Source organism: Prunus avium, chromosome 3 (genome assembly GCF_965620075.1).
Source record: "Prunus avium chromosome 3, drPruAviu1.hap1.1, whole genome shotgun sequence".
NCBI lineage: Eukaryota > Viridiplantae > Streptophyta > Magnoliopsida > Rosales > Rosaceae > Prunus > Prunus avium.
Genome location: NC_142286.1, coordinates 34416625 through 34441376, shown reverse-complemented (window position 1 = coordinate 34441376; position 24752 = coordinate 34416625). Strand labels below are relative to the sequence as shown.

Here is a 24752-nt window from a genome sequence, read left to right as displayed (position 1 = left end):
AAACTTCATACCTTAACAATAGGTAAGGTACCTATGCATACACCTCATATGCAGTATGCAGGTAATTAAACCCATAAATTACCTCTAGTCCAGGTAATTAAATCCATAAATTACCTCTAGTCTAGGTAGTTATACCCTCTAGCCCAGCTAATTGAACTCATATAATATCTTGGTATGGATCTTTAAACTCAACTGAGATAAAAATCCATACAAAATTTCTTTGGAAAAAAAAAAAACACTATTACATGGAAGACATGTACGTATGTATATAAATATGAACCTCCAGAAAAAATTGCTTAAGAAAACTCAAGAAAAAAACACTTACCTGTAAGGTAGGTACATATATACCTGTATGTCAGGTACATAATTTAATGTGGGTGCTTGTCTAATCGATTGGTATAATATGTGAGTCTTTACTTTTTATTGATTAAATTGTATTTTATCTATATATTAGGAATATTATCAATGAAAAAAAATTCAAAATTCAAAATTTGGAATTCAATTTCAAGGAAATAATGCATTAAATTTAGATTTTCAATATGTTTTCCTTATTTACCTTAAAGGGTAAAATCGACACAACAAAAAAGTAATAAATGTCAAAGGACCTACATCTAAAACCAAAAACACGAGGACTAGACCCAATGACAGCTAATCGTTTTGGACCTAGATTTAAAAACCCCTTATTTTTTCCCAAAAGTCAGCTACTTGCAAAGATTCAGAGCTTCGTGGGTACCAATTTCATGGAATTGTATATGACATGAAACTTAGGACTTAGGAGGGTGCACTGAATTCCATAGACATTTGCAGCTTCCCAGTCCTTCTCTTCCAATCAAACACTGGCTGTGGTACTTACACTTCTCAGACTCTCGCATTCTTTAATTTCTCATGCGATACCTAACGCAAATTTTTTTTCTCCTACATACATACTGCATATATATCGTCACACACACACACACGCACACACAAATGGACATGGCTTGCTCAGCGACATCAAATTGGCTCTTTAACTATGGCCTACTTGACGACATCCCATTTTCCGTTGGAGAATTTCCGGCACTGGTTACTGATTTTGGTTGGCCATTTCAAAGCATCAACGTTTCTCCTAATGCACGGTCAAGGTGGGTCTCTTTCTTACCGCTTTTTTTCTTCATTTCTTCTTAGATTTGTATTTGTATATGTTTTAGCTTTGGTTCGTTTTGTAGCCGTTTCCTTAAGTGCAAAAAACAATGACAAGTGGACTCAAGTTTGAATTGAACATCTAAAAATATGTGGTTAGGCTCTGTAGCTTCTGTTGTGCATTGGTAACATGTGCTTCCCATTTGTCTGGCAATTGAAATGTTGTTTTCTTTATTGAACATTTTGTTGAAACTATGTTTGTTTCCGGTGTGGAAGCTGATTGCTCATCTGGAGACTCGGATAACCTTATGGAAGTCGGCTCCCAAAAACGGTAAATATCTCTTCCCAATTGATGATATTTTTCAAAATGCAGGAACATGTTGTGGCCTAATGTATTGCAAATGCCTTTTAGGTTAAGATCTGAATCCTATGGTGCATCTTTCTCTAAAGCATGCCGGGAGAAATTGCGGAGGAATAGGCTCAATGAGAGGTATGCTATCATAAAAGTAGTTTTTATTTATCTGATTTAGAATTCTGTCTTCTCATTCTCTAATCAAAGTAGACATGATTTGGCAATTTGAAGGTTCTTGGAATTAGTTTCTGTCCTGGATCCTGGAAGGCTTCCCAAAACAGACAAGAATGCTATATTGACTGATGCCGTTCGAGCGCTGACCCAGTTACAAAGTGAATCCAAGAAGCTGAAAGAGACCATTGAGTCTTCGCAAGCAAATATTAAAGTATTGAAGGTGAGCTTTACTTCCTCATGCCTACTTAGTTTTCAGAAACTGAACTACTTGAATTCTTTGTATGCATCTCATCTTTCTCACCATGTCCTGAATACTAGAACCAGGTGAGTAGCATAACGGTTTTTAGTTCCTGTGTCTCTACACAGGCTGAGAAGAGTGAACTTCGAGATGAGAAGCATAGGCTAAGGGTAGAAAAAGAGAAGTTGGAGCAGCAAGTCATAGCCATGAGTGCACAAAATGACATATCACAGGATCATATCCTTCGCCCTCCTACAGCGTAAGAGTAGAGTGCAGGGCATCCATAATTTGTTCACTGTCACGTCTTGAACAAAAATGTTCATTTGTTCTAAATATCTATCATTGTTTTCAACTACAGTAGTTGAACAAAGGCATGTACAAATCTGTAACAGATGTTTTGTTCATCATCTTTAAGCAATTTACATTTCTAAATCACCATCATGGATGTCAATTATAGCATGTGCTGCAAGTGGATCAAGAATCATGTTAGAGTGCACTTGCCCAAATCTCCATCATCAGCAAATTGATCAAGTAATTATTAGCAGGGAAATACAACCTATTGGTTTTGTGGACGCCACAATACAGAAGGATTCTGCATTGATTGAATTCAATTGGCTTTTCCTGCATTTGATCTTACAATGTCTATAATTGCAACGTAATATTTTCGGCGCTTTCTCAGAGGACTGCTTGTATTTGAATGGGTTTGTGCCATCAAGGCTTCAACAGGTTTGTAAAATGAGCATGTGAGGAAAAATGGTGGGGTGGCAGTTGGCGGAGGGTTTTTTTTTTAATATTTGCTTCTTAAAAGATTTTGAAAACAGAACAAAACAGAGTGTATTGACCAGTGCTGCAGTTGGGTCGCTACAAGTCATACAATGGTGTTGCAGTTGGCTACTAGCATACTATGATGTTTGTTGTCACTTTTTGGCGTTGCAGTGAAGTTCATACAGTTAATGGGGTATTTCTATTTTCCAGCAATCTCGAATGTTAATCGATCATCAGTCCATGACAAATATTATTTAGCACTCTTCATGTATGTTGATGATCTCTTGAATCAAACAGTATATCAGACGTCATAATTTCCGTGAAAAAATGGTTTCTTAGTTATAGTTTCTGGAGTACTATAGTAGTCTGATCCAAAACGGCTGAGCATGCTGGTTCTAGCCTTAACATTCATTTCTTGTAAATAGTAAAAACTTTGCACAACAGTAATTTCTTTTCCAAATGCCAAAGGAAGCAATCATAAAACTGGAATAAAATGCACAAGAAATTTTGTCACACAGAAAACCCAATGAATATAAACTTCTCCACAAACAATCTAAATCTTCCTTTGTTTAAAAGCCTAGGGGGATAGAAACAACATGATCACAACAGCACTGAACCCCACAGTGAGACTGGCCTGGAGGCTGCCTAATTTGCAGTTAAGTGATGAGGAAGACGGTTGTGCTGAAGATCCGGTTCGAGACATGGAAGTAGGAGCTTCAGTTGAAGGAATGTCAGTTGGGTTTGATGCAGGACTGATGGGCAACTCAGATGGCAAAGCAGGGGACAAAGTGGGAGCAGATTGTGGTGATTGTGACGGTGAGGCAGTCGAAGTTTCTGGAGCCAATGGAGTGTCCAAGGAAGAAGGGGCTGGGATTGAAGGAGACACTTGTGGAGCAGGACTCAGAGGAGAAGCAGTTGGTGCAGCAGAAGTTGCAAGAGTGTCCACTTCTAGCTTCATTCCTTGGCTACAATGTCCACTTGTTCCACAGATGAAGTACCTCTTGCCTGGAGAAGACAGAGGAATGGTAGTGCTGCCACCACTGTAAGACTGAATTGAGTTACTTGCTTGGCAAGAATCATAGTCTGCCTTTGAAACTTCAACCACATCATGGCTCGGTGCGTACTGAAAATCTGAGCACATAATAAAGATACCAATTTCTTAATTCCAGTACAGGAAAATAAGTAAAAGCAGAGTAAAAATTGTCCCATTTCCTTGTCAATATCTTTGTGTGTGTAAATAACTTACTGAGATTATCTCCTACTAAGAATTTCTGGGATGATGCCCAAGTTTGAAGGTCGGTAGTCGAATCCCACCCGCCATTCGGACCTCCTACATTGTAACTGGCTGCCATTGCCAATTCTATGAGCATGGTCACAACAACCAAGCTCACTAATGTTGTTCTTGAAGCTGCCATATGTTTGCTTAGTGGTAGAAAGGGAAAAGAAGTTGAAGGGTAGAATGAGAAGGCAGAGAGTCAACCGCATAGATCTCCACTTAGGAACTTCATTTTTATAGACATTGAAGGAGAAGGGAGAAGACACGTAAGAGCGAAGATAATATTAGTTTGTGGTTTAGTTGTTTGAGTTGGTCAAGTATCATGATATAAGGCACTGACAGGTTGTTTGCTCTTGGATACCAATATTATTCTTCTTCATTTTTTTTTTCTTCTTGTAGACTATATATATATATTTGTGAAGAAACGGGACTAACCCCTAATAGAGAAACTAAACAATGACTCGAGCCCTACAGACTCCAAGTAAATCTTCACTAAGAAAAGACCTACATATATTGAAATTGAAGTAACAGTTAAACTTTTGGAGGCATTTTAATCGTGATATAGTTTTATGTGAACTATCCGAGCAATGAATGTGGGTTCATATATTTAGGTTCTTCACATGATTGAAATTAATCTTTGTAATTAAATTCTGTGAATTCAAAGAAAAAAAGGACCAAAAGTATACAATGGAGTGGTTTATGGCATCCACGTTAAAGGACAGGGTGGGTGACTTCATCTTAATGTTTAGTAGGTGTATCCTTTTTGGCCAACGTTTAGTAGGTGTATCCTTTTTGGCCAACGTTTAGTAGGTATATATCGATACACCTAATCTAATAATCCAACCCAGAATCTCAAGGAATTTGTACATACATACAGCAGTTTTTTTTTTTACCTTTCTGTTTTTCTTTAAGAACTTGGAAAAATATAGACACATGTCGTTCTCAAATCTTTGAACAATTAACCAAACCAAAGACCCCATCTTCTCTTTCACAAGAAAGACACATAGCTTCATAAGAATATGATTAAGGCAGTGAGGTTTGGTTGAAAAGGAGAAGTTGGGTGCTTTTGGAACGAAAAAGAATTCGGGTGGGCAAATGATGATGAATAGGCAAATCATGTTTGATGTGCCACTACCACATGAACCTTTTCCTCCTCCAAAGGGAATAGGCAAAGGAGTAAGAAGAAGAGAGTCCCAACTGATCAGAATCCAAGTACTATTTCTGAGGTTATGCATATAAAAGATTATGATTCATTTGTTAAAAGTGCTATTTTCCAAGCGATATCTTCACATGCGCATACAATATTCGACTCATAGAAGCTTTGATAAAAGTGCAAGAAGTGAAAATTACACTAAAACAAAAAGAGTTTTGCTTGATAGTTGATACCACCAAAGAATTAAATGAAGTTATTTTTTCAAAATGATCACACACACACAAAAAAGAAAAAAACCATCCCCAATAATTAGTTGTTCGTTTTGTCGTTCAAAAATATTTTTAGATTAACTGTTTTGATAGTTTGATTTAGCAAGTTCACAGTACTCATTCAAAAACTAATTTTTTGTTTTTTTAAAGAAAAATATTCTGGAGCAAATGCTATTCTGGTGAAAGAAGCAGTCAAAGGTTACAAAACAGGCTACTGGCTACTGGCTACTGGCCGGCCTACAGAACAAGAAAATAAATTGACAGTGTTGTTGCTGCGAAACAAGTTGTTGTAATTAATTGGGTTTGCTTATGATAATATGCACAATCTTTTGCTCGTCAACCTAATCACCAAAAGAAAAGACAAAAAATTTGTCCAAACTTGACGGGTTTTAGTTGTCCTTTAATTGACAATATGTGCACAAGTTTGAACAAAAAATGTGTACAACCAAAATAAGAAACAGTAGCAGAATCTACTTTCTGGCTGAGAGATACATTTCTAATTATTATGACATTGCAATTTGCAATTGCTAGCTAGCGAGGACAGAGTTCAGTGACTGTTAGGTCATTTACTGATTGAGTTGCTTCTGCTAACTGATCAAGTTCAAAAAATGCACCATAACTTTTGAGGAGAGCCACCGACTGCTGTGAGTCTGCAGAGCTCTCCTGCCGGACATAAAACGCTGGCTGTGAAGGGACGGCGGAGTTTATGGTGTAACTATTGAGCATCATAACAACCTCAGACATGGTAGGTCTTTTGGCAGGAGCTTCTTGCACGCATAATAACCCAATGTGGACGCACTTCAGAACTTCATATCTGGGCCACTGGTCACCCAATCTTGGATCCAATAACTCCAAAGCTGTTCCATTGGCCCAATGCTGCCACGCCTATATGACAATTTCAAGTGTTCAATTCAAGTTAATCTAACTTTAAGAAACATGTGCTCCGTCAATTAACATGTTATGTTGTTATATTTTACATTGCTCCCATTTATTATTTTGCATACTTACATAACTTTGAGATTTGAGAAATTGCGGAAGCTGGAATTCTTTCGACCTGTAATAATTTCCATAACTAGAACCCCAAAACTATAGGCATCAGATTTAGTCGAAAAGTTCCCACTTTTAGCATATTCTGGTGCCATGTATCCACTGCAAGTCATGAATAAATGAGTTAGCAAAGTGTATGTCAAGCAATAAACATTTTATTTCTAACTAGGAATTAAGTTTGTGACATACAAAGTACCAGAAATCCGATTTGTATTGCCATGAGTTTGGCTACCACAAAACAGTTTGGCTAAACCAAAATCAGATATTTTGGGATTCATCTCTTCGTCTAGCAGGATGTTGCTGGCTTTCAAATCTCGATGAACAATCCTAAGCTGAGAATCTTCATGCAGATAAAGTAGCCCTCTAGCAATTCCAACAATAATTTTGAACCTTCTTTCCCATTCTAAGCCAAATGGTCTCCTCTGATCTAGATACCAAGTTTAAGTTTCAGACAAACAGAATTTAATTGTGAACAAGAATGAATACCGAATCTACACTGAAGTGAACAACTCAGGGACCTTATAGTTCATACCAAACAAAATCTTGTCCAAGCTCCCATTGGGTAGGTATTCATAGACGAGTAGCTTCTCTTCATCTTCTAAGCAGAAGCCTAACAGTCTTACCAGATTCCGGTGCAGTAACTTAGCAACCAGTATCACTTCCGTTTTTAGTTCTGCTAGACCTTGCTCTGAACTACGTGACAGCCTCTTCACGGCTATTTCTCGTTCATCGGGCAGTTTTCCCTAGAGGTGCATATGGACAGTGTCATTTACACTAATGTCAAATAGAGAATGCCCTGATTACGAATGAATTGTAAGTACCTTGTAAACTGGACCGAATCCACCTTCTCCAAGTTTATATGCTTCTGAGAAATTGTTGGTTGCAACTTTAAGTGTACTTAGTCCAATCAAAAGTGCATCCATGCTATTATTACCATCTTCACGTAAATCAGGAACATCATCTACATGATAATATGCTATGTTAATGTCTTGGGACATATAAAATGCAGCAAGCACTGGCCTAAACAGAGAACTTTCAGCATATAAATCTCCACTAATTGGTCAAGATGTTAGAAGAAAGCTCAGATCCTACAGCTAGAAACGTGATTAAATTCTGTAATTGATAAGAGCTACGAGCTACTTACCAACCCCATTTCTCTTTGCCTTTTTCCAGAATAAGTAACTAGCGCAGCTTGTGGCTATCGCAGTCAATGCTAAAGCTAGTGGGATTACTATGATAAGGATGATTTTTGAATTGCTCTTCTTTCCTGCAAAAACATGAAATGATTGCATCTCTAATTCATATTTGATTGTTTGCTGGAAAAGCACTCAATTCATAATATTAAAAGTTTATTATATGCTAAGTAAATGAATCTGATAATTGATGCAATTGATTCATCGCAAGAATAACATACTAATTTCAGGGATGTGTCAAAAGAACCTAATAATTTACCAGCATGACCAGCCTTAGGCTCAAGCAAGGAAGGAGATGGAGGAGATGCCACTGGAGGTGGCTGATGCTCTATTGGTGACAGAAAAAATGAATATATCTCGTACCGAAGATAACAACTCTTAGAAATTAGTGTAGCCCCAACATATCCATCACAGCACTTAGGAACATGGCTGGCAATCTCTTGCAGGCAAGTTAAGCAGGTGTTTTCTGCTAAGTCTTGGGTGCACTGGGCCATGCCATATATATCATTAAAATCTGTGTAACTGGTGAACCCAAGAGCAAATCTGGAAGGATCAGAAGCAGCTTTTGATGAAAGGTTCTTAACCAAGTTGCCTGACTGGCGTTTAAAAATAGCAGGATCAGTTGCTGTCTGGGTGTTATGTAACTGTACTCCTGGGAAACTGTCGAAAGTAGAGAAGAAACGGTGAGCCGAATACTGTAATGAGCAATTTATATAACCAACCGAAGCCTCCTTCTGGCTAAAACAGAGTTGCCTTATCTCAGTTGCAGCTGTATTTGCACAAGTATGGCAATCAACTTTGGAGAGGTCTCCCCTGCACTGAACAAGGCCATAAACCACATCACTGTTCTCACCAATACTTGTGGTGTAGAAACCTGTTAGAGAAGCATTAGCAACAAGATAATTGAGGGTAAGGTTTAGGTTTTGCTCATAAACACTCCCAGAAGTATAATTCACAGTAGTGTTACAGTTCGAAAACTGGTAGATCGTTTGGGCTATAGTGGGATGGTAAACTTGAAGAAGGCATGAAACAAAGAGAAAATAAGGAGCATATAATGCAAGAAATTGCATTTTACAAGGTGATGAAGGATTAGAAGCAGCAGAGAAAGGCAGCAAAGGGAAAAGCTGGATTCTCAGTGATGAATGCCAATCAATAGTCAAGCAAACATGGTTAGAATTTGAGCAAGTTGAACTTAGAATGATGGATGCAAGTCTGCTTATGTGGTGTTTCTTAGAGGCCTTCATCAAACAGCTACGTACGCATGATTTTAATATCATTAAACTTTTCAAGATCCAACTAAATCCATTTATAAAATCCAAATGTCTCGACCATGAAAGAGTCAAAGGTAACACCCTACACGACCATTCTCCATGTTCAATCGAAAACCAAGTTAAAAAAACTTCACCAGCAACATTTATTATTCTGGTGTGAAAGAAGTATTCATTTCTTATTATAGTCAAAGTTTGAAGCAACGACTTGGAAAATTTGGTCGTTGCGTTCTACTTTTAAAGAAGAATCAGGCCCGGCCGGCCTACAGGGAAAAGACAATTAGACAGGAGATGTTTCTACAATATAAGACAATATAATTAAGAGTTTTTTTATTTAAACCCCACACTTGTTTTTGTTCACCCTTAAGCTTTTAAGTTTTATTATTACGTAAAAAGACAAAAAAGTCATCCAACTTAATACTTAATCCTAATACATCTATTCACACACCCACCACTCTTCATATATTAAGTTTTAGAAAAACACAAAAACATAAACTGCTCTACACCTTATTGCCAAATTACTTTTTTCTTTCAATCCAAGAAACCTACAATACTCTCATCTTTTCTTCACAAATCCTAAATACGGTATGCAAATAGTGGCTTTTAGGTCGTCAATTGAGTTTGAAAACAGTGTTTTTATCTCTTTAAGTAATGTGAGATTGAGGTGAACTTAGAGTGGTGAGGGGCAAGATAGTGGGGTGTGGGGTGTGAGTTGATGAGTTTTTTAATTTTTTTTCCTTCTGTTGCGTGTATTTAGGGGTAGTTTGGGAAGATAGTGGGGTTCTCTTAGAAATTGTGAAAATTTGAATTAGAAATTGAGATAAACTTAGAATATGAGGTGAACAAAGAGAATTGTGGGGTTTAAACAAACAAGCATTTCTTTTGGTCCAGTAGTTGAGAACCAAATGAAGGTGCTTGTCATGAATCAGCAAAACACAAGCAATCCAACGTCATTTGTTCGGATAAAAGTAGGTTTGTTTAGCAATCTAGTCACCGAAGCTGCGAATACAATGAAATTGAAAGCAACTGGGTGTTTGGAGCCGGTGGAAGTATATGAAAGGATCCGTACTTCGGTTCAATTCCGTAGTGACCTTTCTAGTTGTGATTGTACAACATGTCTTCACAATGCGATTTCGCGGCCAATTGAGATTGGAAGGGTTTATAGTGAGCGTTTTAACGTTCGACAAAAGACTTGGAATCTATTAATAACTCTGGGTTTACTCGACCAGAGTGGTGGAAGTAAACCCTTGTTCATTAATAACACAATATAATTAATAAGATTAATAGCATTAATTATAGAGTTTTTCTATACTTATTTTTGTCAAACATTTGAGACTTTTTTGCTCATCTCTTAAATCAATTGTTATTTCATATTTGGGTTAATGACCTAAATGGTCCTCAAACTATTGCCCCAGTATCATTTTGGTCCACCAACTAAAATTTTCAATTCAAACGTCCTTAAACTTTTCATAATGTACCAATATGATCCATCCGTTATAGATTCCGTGACTTCTAATCACGCGATGGCCATGTGACTGAGTTTTGAAGGGTATATACGACTTTTTGCGAAGCTAACACAAAACTCCCGGGTTATTGATTTCAATGGTCCCCCAACTATTGCTCCAATATCATTTTGGTCCCCAAAACTCCCATTTTCTTCTTCTTCCTCCTCCCTCCCAACTGCCACTAAATTGTTGCAAGATTCACTGTTAGCAATTCAGCAAGTTTCAGTCTTTATGTTGGCCATGGATGATGGCATTCCAAGCTTCGCAAACATACACAAATCACATAAAATCCTTGGGCGGAAGCCGTAAAAAAATGTCGAACACAAGCTCCGGTGGAATGTATATGGTGGTTGTTGAAAGCTTGGGTTTAGGGTTAGAATTTGGGGCCATTGCAATTTGTGCATCAGTGGATTCAACACTCAACATACTCTCAGAATCAACAGAAAAATCTAATTTCTTAACAGCTCTCCACCTTTAACAAGAACCCTAACAATCAAATTCAATTTATTTTATTTATAAATAAAGAAGAAAAGAAATTAAGCACAATAACAAACCTTCATGCTTCCGATTATGCCTCCGGCACCTGTGTCTTGCGAGTATTCGATCAGAAAGAAACTTAAGAAGAAGATGAACGAAAAGAAAAACCTTTTCTGGAATTTCAATGGTGCTCAGGAGAATACTCACCCAAAAATACGATTTTGTCCCTCGATTTCACGGAATAATAAACAGACTTTGACGGATGGACCATATTGGTACATTATGAAAAGTTTAAGGACGTTTGAATTGAAAATTTTAGTTGGTGGACCAAAATGATACTGGGGCAATAGTTTGGGGACCATTTAAGTCATTAACCCTTCATATTTTTATGAAAAAATTGAATGGAAGTACTCAATAACTAAGCATCTTTATCCAATGATTTGGCAGGGATAGCTAAATCCTTTAACATGGACAAATATACTGCGTCAAGTACTGGTTGCCACTTGTTTTGGTTCAAAGCAAAGTGCAATGCGAAGGGATGCCCTTAGCAAGGTCTTCTAACTCCCATAGTTGCAATTGATTTTTCTAAGCTCCATTTCCTCCCTAGTAAATGTATTTAATTATCAACACATCTGTATTCTACAAGTTAAGTGCTATAGATACCCAATAATATGTGTTCATCACCCAAAACCTTGAGCATTCAAAGCCTTATTGTCAATAGTCATTTAAGATCTGTCATTACCCCGAATAATCTATTTCTACCTTGAGGCAGAGCCCCAGTTGGATAGATTTATTTTCCATACTTAAGGACCAAAATCAGAAATTTTAGGTTTTACATATAACATGTAGTGATTGAATGTTAAAGGAAATAGTTTCTTCAGTTTTGTTTGTTGGCACTATCGTGCATTCCTAAATAACATTTGTTGCGCATATGTTTATTTGTCTCCGCTTGTCTTTGGAATTATTTGCTTTAATGACTAAACATGCACAGGATCCTTTATTTACTCTCTTATGGTGGTTTTATTTATGTTCTACGTACAATTAATAAGCTTTATCTATTGTTGCATAAACCTATCTATAAATGTGAAATATGATTTTTCAAATTGAATCTTCTGTTAACTAGGAAATGAGCCTTATGGTGAAGTATGGTTTACGTCCTGGTACTTTGAAGGGTGAATTGTTAAGAGTTCTGCTAGAGCAAGGAATTCATGGGTTGAAAGTTTCTGAGTTGGCGAAGTCATTGCAGGTAATTTTCTTGAAAATATTGTTATCATAATCTCTCATGTTTTAATAATTAAGTTGATACCAACCAAGCACAGTATTCCACTTGAATTAGTGATGGACTTTGTTTTTGTTTTGCAAATTTCTGAATTGAACCATTCCAGTGAAATAGAGGAACTAGAGTCTTTAATTGGTTCAACTCTTTCAAGTGATATTACATTATTTGAAAAGATTTCATCATCCACATATCATGTGCATATTAATTCTTCTGAAAAGAAAGTGGAGGAATCCAAATCAGATACCGAAGACTCCAGAGCAGTTGATGATGACCTCGGTGAAAGTGGTACATGTAGCAGTGATGATGATTCTGGGTGCAATTCAAGAAATTCCAAAATTAAAAGGCTGACTTATATGAACCATGGCAAACGTAAAGATAACATGGTGATAGTATACACCGAAATTGGTGAGAGCCATCCAGGAGAAGTATGGTTGTTAGGACTGATGGAAGGCGAATATTCAGATTTAAGCATTGAAGAAAAGGTGAGCGCAATAGTGGCTCCAATTGATCTTCTTCATGCAGGTTCTAGTTTCAGAATGGAGGTAACATATATAGAATCTTAGCATGGACATTGAAACCTTTTCTTTGCTTTTATTTTTCCCACTACTATGAGGTTGCCCCATTAAATGGAACGTGTTCAGTCCCTTGTAAGATAATATCATCTGAATGGCGCAAACTTCATTATATATAAGAAACTCTTATATATAAATACTTTGACAGTAAATATTATTTGAATATTCAATGAGATTCAAGTAGCCGTAATTATTATGGTGGTTTATAAGTTTAATATTTTCGAACCTTGATATTATCTGACTTTTACTTTTGTATTTTCTGTAACCTTGATATTAAAAAATAAATAAATAAATAAAAACTGCTAAAAAAAGTTTACTTTTTTTAATATAGGGCCATTTTAATACAATGTTTAAGCCCATTTTACAAAACCCAACCCGTTAGGTTAGATGTCTTCTTCTTCCCAGCATAGTCTACACTCCCTCTCGCTATTTTGACTTCATCTCTCTCTCTCTCTCTCTCTCTCTCTCTCTCTCTCTCGGTCTTTCTTCATAACAAGCAGTGCCTTAGTGCTACCTTAAGCTTCGCCGCCTCCTACACGCTTCAACCGGTCGACGCCTCAACGGCAAAACGCCAGCCTAGACCAGCCCAGGCGGCCTAGGCTGGCGCAAGGGGGCCTAGGCGGGGGCTAGGCGGCACCCAACTCCCTGACGGCTACTCCTTACGATTAGGATCAAATCGCGGCGGCGCCCAACTCTCTTTTTCTTCTTATTCCTTTATAGGATCCTATAAATGCTATTGCTGAATGCATTCCTAGCAGTCTTCATTCTGGTTCAGGGGCGAAAATTAAGAGGTTATCAACTAAACAACATGGCATGCCCAGGCCAACCTCTGGATCCGTGCAGGACATACGAGTGGTGCAAAAGAAGATTATACATTAAAGTTTCACCCTATAGATTCTTCAGGGTCAATCTCAAAGTTCTCTGACAAGATATTCTCTACAAAAGAGAAAAATGGAAAAGAAAGAGAAGTGCGGTTTGACTTACACCCAATGCAATCTATGTTTTTGGGGTCTGATCGTAGATACAATAGATACTGGCTTTTCTTGGGCCCTTGTAATGCATGTGACCCTGGACATAGAAGGGTTTATTTCGAATCTTCAGAAGATGGTCACTGGGAGATGATTGATACAGAAGAGGTATTATGCTGAACTTTTGTTATACGATCAATGTGATTGTAGTACATATTGCTTGACCTTGTATAAGTTATAATATTTACTTGCTTTTTCTTAAACCAAATGCAGGCTCTGTGTGCTTTGTTGTCACAACGTAATTGCAACTTTACTATATGAACAAGGTTGGAGGATATAGTTAGTGGCGTCAGAAATACAAGCTGCGCAGACTAGGGCTGAGACTCCAACGCTACTGTTGAAAAAGTAATGCATATTTGTGTATGTTTGTACCATATCTGATCCTCCACTCATCCATTAACATGTGGATCATAGAAACTCCCCAAGTGCCCAAGGCTCCGAACAATCAGCATCGGCTACCGATGATATTGTCTCAAAGCAGCAAAAGATCGCTACAGGCCCAACACGGCCTACAATCGGTATCCCTTACCAATTCTACATAATCAACCTCGAAGCACCCGCCCGACATATCTAAGGACTCGTGTCAACCTCATAGGGCCCTCCCACGAGTCCTGCATCGAAAATGTACCAAGAGCATACAAAATCCCCTCTATAAATAGACCCCTCCACTACAATACAGGGGGTAAGACTTTTAAGCTTGACTTCTATACTTTTATATGGTCAACAATAAGAGCTCTTAAAAACAATCTTACTTGAGCATCGGAGGGTCTTAGGCTGGTTCCACACCGGTTCCATAGACCTCACGAACCTCAAACTCTCTTCTATTCAGGATCTGCATCCGAGGACAAGAAGGATCTGCATCTATCACTCAATCGATCTGCTAGATCGTCCTCATCACTTGTAAGTTGCACTCATCTCTATCTATTTAGATTTAGCGCCAACAGTGTAGATGCAACTACGCAATTCTAGAAAACTCAAGAAACTAAAAACTAGATTATGGAATGTTGGCAACACAAAAAAAATATGTAGAGAATATTCTAGATGAAGCCACATACTTGTGGCTAGAGTAAGAGACCAAGTCAGTGGACTTGGTAATGTCGGCAAAATGTGAAGAATGAAGATTAACCCCAGCCACATATGTGTGGCTTTCTCTAGAATAATCTTCATTCTTCACATTGGTTTTGCCGATATTACCAAGTCCATTGACTTGGTCTCTTATTACTCCAACCAATGTGAAGGTAATATCGGCAAAACCAATGTGAAGAATGAAGCTTATTCTAGAGAAAGCCACACATATGTGGCTGGGGTTAATCTTCCCAAGTCGGTGGAACAAAGCATCTAGGTTGATCAAGCCTATAAATAGGCTCCACGTCACCCAATATGAGTTGTCCATGTGTTAGGCTTGAAAATTCGCCACACATGCAGGGGCGTGTGAGAATGTGAAGGTAAAGAGTCCCACATTGGAAAGTTGAGAAACCTAGCAATGACTTATAAGGAGTTGAATATATATTAGTTATTCTCTTATCCGGATGTCCGCACATTATTATCGTGCGGATTCTATTATAAATAGAGAGAGAGAGAGAGAGAGAGAGAGAGAGAGAGAGAGAGAATGAAGGTAATGGTGACAAGTGTGTTTAATTATAGCGTTTTTAGACAAGTTTTATCATTATGTTGGTTCAAAGTTATTTTTTTCTTGTGATCACAAAAATTATTTACCGAACGGTGCCTTTTCACATGTATGGGAAGTTCCTTTTTTTTAATTGATGTCATATTCAGGGGACTTCAAATAAGATGGTGAATTCAAATTCACTATATGTTTCTTTGACCACATTTATATTGGACCACAATTAATTCAACACATTATACATGCAATTGTCATACCACAGAAATGCTTGTCTGAATACTTATACATGCAATTGTCAAACCACAAAACTGCAACTTTACGATATGTGCAGTTTTGGATCATGTAGTTCCTTCCATCAGAAATACACGTGGCACAGTCATCGGTTGATGCTTGCAGTGTACAGTCTGTACAGTACAGAGGACAAGCCCATGGACTGTGTCTGGATCCTGACCCTTTGAACCAAGAGCAAACCCTGTGGGATAATGGGTTTCATATGTAAAATAATCCATGAGCTCTTTGAGGTTGGTTTGGTAAGTGCCATTGGCGGTGAAGTTCTCAGTGGTTGAACAAAATGGGGAGAGAAGATCCCTAGTTGCAAATACGGTTTGGAGAGAGATAATTAAGAAGGTGATTAGGAAGTAACTGAATCTTAAGAAAGACATTACTAAACATTCCTACTTTTGTTGTATGAGCTTTGAGGTATTTATATTGTGGAATTTTATTTTTCATATTTATATGTTTATTCACTATTTATTATTAAACTTTGCCCAGCTTGGTTTAGATCGATGCCCTCTTAAAAGATAATTGTTATATTCCGTGTTTGAATCACATTATATTTTAGGTTAGGGAAACAAGAAATTTTACACTAGAACATGCATTAATTTCCATTCTTCGAATTTCTTAATATTTTTAAATTTTCTCATTCAAACACATTGTAATACCGCCCCATAAAAAAACTATATACTAGTATTTTACAGGAACACGTGCAATGTTTTACTCCATTAACTATATACAAAATTACAAAAATTTAATATATATTCTAGGTTTTAAAAGAATATTATATTAAAATTATTTATTTATTATGTATACACAGTAAGTATGACTCTTTCTAAAATGGATTGGGCAAACATGAATTAATATATAAATGCGTGTTCTAATCATAGCGCAAAGCGAACATGAACTTCTAATTCTATTATAACATGTATGCTACTACAGATCCTATAAATATAAGAAGAACAATTGTGATCGTATATACATGTATATGTTTGCGAATGTGTGTTTTTTTTTTTGGATAAGAAATGTGTGTTTTTGTTTCAAAAATTAAATTGAATTCTAGTTCAAACTACATGTTTTATTCAAGATTATTCATCAGCTTGAATCTTTTATTTTCTCTCGTTTTCTTCAAGAGAACCTTTGGAGTTCGTTGTAAACCTCAAGTTTTGAGGCATAATTGTTTCAGTCAAGAAGAATTTCCAACCAAAGAGTATTATGAGAATAACTTGAATACGTTTCTGTCAGAAGTATTATCGAAAAATATTTCAGATTTAGGATACCAAAGTGGAGTTATCAATGGTACATCTAAATCTATAACAGAACAAAATACTTCTATTTATGGGTTAGCACAGTGTTGGAATTATCTTCTTAAGGACGGTCGCTACACACCATGCCAAAAATGTGTGAGTACAGCAACCCTAGAGCTTCGCAAGCGTTGCCCTTCTTCTAATCGAGGAGCTATAATTTGGATGGTAAGCTGCCTCTTAAAATATTCCAATATAAATTTTTGGGAGCTTTAGTTTTAAACCATAATATAGTTTACTAATTTAGTAGAAAGAAATACAATTTAGTCTAATTAGCAAAAGGCCAAACACCAAAATGTAACAAAAATACCATTACAAAATATGAAAATTACAACATATGCCATTTTCAGTATTTAGTTTTAAACCAAAGCTGAAAAACGACATCAAACCAAAACGACATCAACCGAAACCAAAATTGAATCACAACCCATTCGCGTGACCTTTCAACTTCACCTCCAGAAACTTCTTCAACTTCACCTCCAGAAACCTCTAGACCACCAACGATCATCGAAGACCACCAACCCATTTGCGCGACCATCATCGAAGACCACCAACGATCGAAGCCGATTCTTCATCTCAGTTTCTGCGGTTTTCTGCATCACAATTTCATTTTCTGCATCGCAGTTTCGTTTTCTGCATCGCAGTTTCGTTTTCTGCATCGCAGTTTCAGTTTCTGCATCGCAATTTCATTTCTGCATCATGGAAAATTACTCCGAAATTAACCAATTAAACCTCAAAATTTCTGAAATCTTACCCAACTAACAGCTAGATCGTGGAAAATAGCTAGAAAACCATACCTCAATCAAAGGATTTGAGGACCGGAGGAGAGAGATCGAGGGATTGGAAAACCGAGTAAAAATCCGATCAAAACTGGGGTTTTCCGGCAAAACAACAGCAGCAGCAGAGGTAGGAGGAAGGTCGGAGCTGGCTTGGGGTGCGACGCCGGTCAAAACTTGACCGGTCCGATCGCTGGGTGGCCGACGTGATAGTGGCTGGGGGGTTTTGTCGGTGTCGGTCGAAACAGAGGGGAGGAGAAAGGGAGAAGACGCGGGGAGAGAGGGAGAGAGAGAGAGAGAGAGAGATCTGAAAATTGTATAATTAGGGTTTAGGTTTTTAAATGAAAAGGGTATAATTGTCTTTTTAATGACTAATGTAAGGTGGGTCAACAAATCTGGTCTTCCTCTTTGGCCTAATCCAAAATAACAATTCTTTTCTAGGTATTAAAACCCAAACCAAAATATCAAATGTCTTAAATACTAATAAGTAAAGTTATCTATGTCTAATACCTAATTTTCCTTAAAAAATTTTAGTGCAAGTGACACAAAAAACAAGATTTATGTGACAAATTACAAATAATGATCCGATGTTGATTCAAAATAATATTCATGAGTTGTTAACTAGATGAAACTCTAAAGCTGTTCATGGATCATTGCATGCTCATGGGATGCTACGAGTATTAAAAAGGATTAAATTTTATGGTGCGGTTGAATGTACCATGGACCTTTCTAAGATGGATTTTATAGAAATTTAGTGAAATACCCATTCCTAGACATAAAACTATAAATATACCCTATACCATTCAATATATATAAACACACCCAAAAAAAACCCAAAACTGCCTGCTATTACCTTTTTTTAATTTAATTAGATAAATGAAATACCTTTATTACCCATTTAGTATTAAATTAGTTTATTTGAAAACTTTTTGGGCGCTCTCTCTCTCATCTCTCTCTGTTCGCTCTCGTCTCTCTCCAGCGATCTTGGTGCTCCGGCCACAACCAGCCGTGAGACCGGTCAGAAAAGGACCGGCCAAGGCCGACGATCAAGTCTGGGCTAAAGCCCAGCCACTCACGACGCCGCTGCGAGCTCAGAAAGGTCTGTGGATTTTGAGTTTTTCGACGTCGTTTCCGGCGACTTCGGCGGTTGTTTCCGTCGATCAAGGTATGAAACTTCATCTACTTTTCGTGCTCTAGCTGTTTATGTATGTGGTTATGATAGATTTTGGAGTTTTGGAAATTAATCAATACACCCTAGATTTTGGTGTTTATGTATGTGCAATTGTAGATCCAATTCTTCTTGATTTTATATGTTTATTTTTGTTATTGCCGATTTGGAGGTAAGCTGTTGGATTTTCTGATTTCGTTCTAATTTGTATTTAGATATTCGTTTGAGTTTCAAATTGTGATTTTAGTTTCTTTTTGTTTATAATTTGGATTGATTTCATATTCGGTTTGGTTGTGGATTTGCTGTTTGAGCTGTGGTTAGAAATTTGTGATATTCGATTTGGTTTTCATATTAATTGAGGTATGCTTTTTCAGTTGAATCTGAGTATATTCGTGTTTTTTCTATTTATCACTGTAAAGTTCCAGTATAAGGTAATAACACTGCTTGTTTGCTATGAAATCCTATTTCTAATGCCTGTCTACCTCTGTAAAGTTCCAGCATAAGGTAATAACACTGCTTGTTTGCTATGAAATCCTTTTTCTAATGCATGTCTACCATTGTAAAGTTCCAGTATAGGGTATTAACACTGCTTGTTTGCTATGAAATCCTATTTCTAATGCATGTCTACCATTGTAAAGTTCCAGTATAGGGTATTAACACTGCTTGTTTGCTATGAAATCGTATGTAATACACGTCTACCACTGTTAAGTTCCAGTCTAGGGTAATAACACTGTTTGTTTGCTATGAAATCCTATTTCTAATGCACGTCTATCACTGTAAAGTTCTAGTCTAGGGTAATAACACTGCTTGTTTGCTATGAAATCGTATTTGTAATGCACGTCTACCACTGTAAAGTTCCAGTATAGGGTAATAACACTGTTTGTTTGCTATGAAATCATATTTGTAATGCACGTCTACCAGTGTTATTACCACATACTGGAACTATACAATGGTAGACATGCATTACAAATAGGATTTCAAAGGAAACAAGCAGTATTAATACCCTATACTGGAACTTTACAGTGGTAGACATTATTCAAAAATAGGATTTCAGAGGAAACAATCAGTGTTAATACCCTATATTGGAACTTTACAGCCATTAATCAGAAATTTCAGTGAACTAGCGACTAAAATAATGATAGTAAGCAGTCAATGCAATAGTGAAATCCAATATAGTTTCAAGATTTTGTCTTTGATTCGAATCTAAAATGCTGTTATTACCCTAGATTGGAATTCTATAGAAATTAATCAAAATTATAGTGTAGGTTTGGTTTGTAAATGTCTTACCTTTGAAGCGTTTTCGTGTTGAAATCCTTCTTTGAACTTTTCTCTTGGTTTTGTAGGCGGAGGTCACTGTGTGGTATTTGTTCTTGGTGCTTGGGGCCTGGTGCTTGGTGGTGGTTATGGAGTTTCTGCCTAATTGAAGATGAAGACGCTTTGATGAAGGTGAACGAAGCGACGTTTTGCAGAGAAGTTAATAAATGTGTGTGTTGGAAGTTGAGTTACCGTGTTCTTTTTTTTTTTGGACAAAAGTTACAGTGTTTTAGATGGTCAAAATATTTGGGCTTGTTTATAAATTTGGGATGGGTTGGTTTTGGGTGTCTTTTGAGTTTTTTTTTTCTGTTGGGGCATATTAGTGGCAGTCTTGTAATATATAGGAACTTCAATACCAATTTGTTATTTAATAAATGAGTTTTGGGTGTGTTTATAAAGTGTTTTTCATATGGGGTTTTTTTATAATTTCAGCACCCATTTTGGGTATATTAGTGAAGCTCCCTTATAAGAATTGCCTTAAAATTGCAATAAGCGAACTTCTAGATTATAGTAATAGAAGAAGGACAGGTGGACGAGTTATTTATGGAAGTTTTTATGTGAGATTTGAAGTGTACCAATTCTTTTAGATGGCATTTGTTTTGATAATCAGAAAAGAATATTTTATTTATGTTTGTTTGTTGCAAGAACATAAATCGAAATATGTTCAATTACTTATTACAGTTTACAATTATTCATACTTACAATCTAAACGATTGTACTTTTAGTTTATAAAGGGAGTTATTGGGTCACAAAAGAATATAGTAAATGGAAGAATATTACTCATATAAAAGGAAACTTTTTTTTTTAAAGGATCTTTCCTATATTGAGAGGGGCGATAATATACTAAATTCACACACATGAATAGTGGGTCCCTGTGCTAGAATGAAACATTTTAAAGCTTGGTAGTGTATTGAATTTTCATGGCCTCTCTTTCCAACTTTCTTCTTATCATCTTACCAAATTTTACAATCAACAAAACTTTTTACGGTTAATTGACTTCTACTTTGTGAATTATATTTTCTTCCCATCTTCATCTTACGCTCTGTTTTTAAATCCATCGGAGTCAGAGACGGACCTTAGAAGAGGGCAACCTGGGCTATAGCTCAGGTGACTTACATGTTTTTAAGCCTAAACTAAAACATTAGCCCACCCAAAGTATAGTCTTTCCACGCTTTTTCGCCAGAAAGTTGCGTATCCATCTCCTCTAGCCAATCCTGTATAATCTTGGATAGATTTCTATGTTCAACATGTTTTGTACCTTTCTTTTATTGTGCACCATGCATTCTAAAAGTTACCTTTCATGGCCTTCGTTTTCCCACATCAGTCCCATCTCTCTCTGCCCTCTACTTCACTCCTTGTTGTCACTTAGAATCAAATAAAATGTGCTAAAATATGGAACACAATATGAGAATATTTATTTACGGGAATTTTCTGTATATTCTTCTTCTTGTAGGATGTCATATTTATAACACAAACGGAATTTTAATGGGTAAGTAAATAATAAATTCATACTTCTAGAGTAAAGGCCCAATCAGTTTAGAGTCTTGAGGCTGAGGGAACAAAGGCCCAATGGATGGCCCCACCAAACCCAACTTTGCTAGAGTTGGTAAGACAGTATGGGACGGTACCCTAAAATGTTCCCCAGTCTCACCCCATAGGCCATAGTGTCCTCAAAAGTCTAATTGCTGGCAAAGCAATATTCTCCTCCAAATGGGTGCCCTCTCTCAATCAATCTGGGCTTGCCAGTTACCCAAAAGTTTTCTTAGGATAAGAAAAGGGATTTAGATAAGATAAGAACAGTGGAAAATAAGATGCATATTGTCTCTGTGAGATGTGCATGGAATGGAACCCAACAACTTGAATCTATAGGAAGGATTTTATATGAAAAAAGGCTATTAATAATCTTTGTCTCAACATTTCATGTAGATGAATCAAAGTATTCTTTGACCCCTTTTCAAAAAATAAAATTTTAGAAAAAAACCCCAAGTATTCTCAGACATTGGACATACCCCTAGTTATTTGATTAAACGTGGCCAAACTGGGTTCACAGATAGTGCTCTCTATCACCTAAAAAGTATCTGCCTGCATAATATCCGCTTTCACATCCAAGTTCCAATCCAACCCTCTCTGTCTCTTGAATTTAGGCCTGCCTAGATTTCTGGATCCTTGAGATCTCCATGCCAAAAAGCGATCGAATTCAAAACCAGATTCCAATGGCGAGTACATGTCATCCTCAATTTACAAATTACATGGGATAAGAATATCAAGTTTGCTAACATCTACAACAATTCGTGATTTATAAGACTCAATTACATATGTATTATAAAATGGCCTGTAATGGATTGCCTGTGATACAGCTCTATGCCTGTATGAAAAACTCCTATGGGTGCATGTATATTAATTCTTCATCTTTGCATTCTCTGATTCCAATATCCATCACTTTTCCACCTGTAGAAGGTAATATGTCACAACAATGCCTTCTTGGAGCCTGCAACTGATAAAAGTCAAGAAAATATGGAATTAGGATTTTGTAAGCTCCATGAACATATAGGCAATGATTAAGGGATTGAACAAGTATTATGTCAAAATGTTGTAAGCAAGAAATACCTGTTTGATATCAAGGTCTAGCTTATGTGAGTACACTCTGACCTCCTCCAGCTTCCTCGGCGAACCCATGTCAGAGGTGCAATTTTCGTAGGACTTTTTGTAGATGCTCTTGATCCCATCCCCAGCAGAGGACACATTGTCCAGAAAGAAAACAACCGGTCTTCGACACGGGTCCTTGTGATGTTCTCTTGTGTTGAAAGTATAAGCTCCTGACAGAACACTTCCCTTTTTCCACTGGCTGAACGTCTCTTGCACGGGGAGGACGTGCGGCAGAAGGATATGGTTTCCGTGAATTTGAACAGCATAACCCCATGACACTGATATGGTCCATGAAAACCATCTGTCATAGCAAACTGTTTTTTGTAGAACCCTCTGAGAATCAGCATTCACAGCCTCAAACAAATGTTGCAGAGCCTTGATAGTTGTCATGTTGGGGAAGACAGGGTTTATGTGATCCAAGTGATGCAGAGATACCAAGGGTGTTAGTGGATGCGCAGCCAACAGACCAAATGTATCTCCATGAATATCATTCTGGTTCAATTTCACAACCGAGAACCAAAAAATTTACTTCTTTCGATTACAAATTAAAAATAAAAACAGAGAGATTGATGTTACAGAGAAATAAGTACCTGATGGAAGCCAGGCTCCTGAGTTAAGCCAATGCCAAGCTCTGCCAAGCAAGAGGAGATCCTAGAGTCACTTCCATAGAGATGAGGATATCTTTCTATACATGAATCAAACACCTTCGCCAATACTTTTGCCAAAGGGGAACTTATAGCGAAACCAGCACCACCATAAGCCATTCCAAAGCCAAAAATTCTGTTCTGCTCATAGATCTCTGAGTTTGTCCCAATGTAGTACCACAGCCTATGATCATACTTAGAAAGCGTCTTCACCAAATTCTCCGGAAAGAAAACTGTGTCATCGTCCCCAAAAACATACCACCGCACATTCGAATGGTTGAGTGCCACGGTCTCCGAAACAACACGTGCCACACGGATTGCAGACCTCATACCACCTCTGTAAGTGTAACGAAATCGGGAAGTGTCCTCCGAGATACATACTGGAGGAAGAGAAGTATCATTGGCATGATGTTCATGACCAGTTGGAAGGCTTTCAAGAAACACACATCCCCTCATGGATTGGTTCTTCCACCAGAGCCTGACATACTCCTTCCTCTTAGCTGACCACGACTTCTGATTCGAAGCAATCCCGAACACAATGTGCTCAAGAGAGGTTGGGGGCGGGGAGTACACATCTTGAGATAAGTAGCTGATATGCGGAAGCTTGGAGCTGGTAAATACAAGGAAGAATGACACAAGAAGAAAGAGCGTGAAGACAGAAGATGAGATTATGACGAGGTTTATCAACCGAGAAGAGGACTGGGATTTGAAGGGCGATTGAGGTAGCAACATTTTCAAAGATTGAATGGTAAATGGAAAAGAAAAAGAAAAGAAACAGAGTTGCAGAGATTTTGAAGAATTTGTATCAAAGTTGGTGGACCATATAAACAGTGTATAAAGTTTAAACACCGAAATCCACGGCATCAGAAAGATGCAAACTTTGACCTGCACTTGTGCAGAAAAGTGTAATTAGGGTAGTTAAATTTCCAAAATAAAAGATGGGGTAGGCGCGGGCTTTACACACAGAGACACAGTCAGTCCACATTTTCTTTGCCAACCCAAAGAACCCAGCTGTTGAGTGCGTTCGTTTAATATTCAAATCGTCAGCTACTCGACAGCAACAGCATTGAGTGATTAAGAAGAGGGTTAGGTGTTAAAATACTATTGGCAGTGGATTAGGACTTGGCCCTTGGTAGTTATAAAAGGATTAATTAATTAATTGGGTAGCTTCGTTGATGCAGAGGAGAGCGTGAAAAAGGCAGCAACTTCAGCTCCAAGTTTTTTAAAAGAAAATAAAAAACTTTAACGGGCTTAGCAAATAGAACTGTTACGTAAAGCAACTGTTTGGACT

General features: G+C 37.3%; 4 protein-coding genes across 5 annotated transcripts; 1 reads left to right on the top strand and 3 right to left on the bottom strand.

Moving 5' to 3' along the window:
• The first annotated feature begins 1370 nt into the window (after positions 1–1370).
• LOC110754468 (transcription factor bHLH104-like) lies at positions 1371–2143 on the top strand. Its single transcript, XM_021955536.1, has 4 exons — positions 1371–1447; positions 1529–1606; positions 1700–1862; positions 2009–2143. The coding sequence occupies exons 1-4, from the start codon at positions 1371–1373 to the stop codon at positions 2141–2143; spliced, it is 453 nt and encodes a 150-aa protein (XP_021811228.1).
• A 900-nt stretch (positions 2144–3043) lies between these two features.
• Positions 3044–4194, bottom strand: UCC1 (uclacyanin 1). Its single transcript, XM_021955502.2, has 2 exons — positions 3892–4194; positions 3044–3776 (listed from the first exon to the last, which is right to left on the bottom strand). Exons 1-2 carry the CDS (start codon positions 4058–4060, stop codon positions 3223–3225), a joined length of 723 nt encoding a protein of 240 aa, XP_021811194.2. The 5' UTR covers positions 4061–4194; the 3' UTR covers positions 3044–3222.
• A 1510-nt stretch (positions 4195–5704) lies between these two features.
• Positions 5705–8847, bottom strand: LOC110754483 (cysteine-rich receptor-like protein kinase 15). Of its 2 annotated transcripts, none has more exons than XM_088251161.1 (7): positions 7843–8847; positions 7535–7657; positions 7212–7351; positions 6923–7133; positions 6580–6817; positions 6357–6492; positions 5705–6228 (listed from the first exon to the last, which is right to left on the bottom strand). In XM_088251161.1, exons 1-7 carry the CDS (start codon positions 8825–8827, stop codon positions 5875–5877), a joined length of 2187 nt encoding a protein of 728 aa, XP_088107287.1. In that variant the 5' UTR covers positions 8828–8847; the 3' UTR covers positions 5705–5874. The 2 variants fall into 2 exon arrangements, with proteins under 2 accessions (XP_088107287.1, XP_088107286.1); XM_088251160.1 differs by having other exon boundaries at positions 6014–6228; positions 6352–6492.
• A 13188-nt stretch (positions 8848–22035) lies between these two features.
• LOC110754439 (ERV-F (C)1 provirus ancestral Env polyprotein, putative (DUF604)) lies at positions 22036–24458 on the bottom strand. The gene is made up of 3 exons (XM_021955500.2): positions 23408–24458; positions 22779–23309; positions 22036–22665 (listed from the first exon to the last, which is right to left on the bottom strand). Exons 1-3 carry the CDS (start codon positions 24323–24325, stop codon positions 22552–22554), a joined length of 1563 nt encoding a protein of 520 aa, XP_021811192.1. The 5' UTR covers positions 24326–24458; the 3' UTR covers positions 22036–22551.
• Positions 24459–24752: the final 294 nt, after the last annotated feature.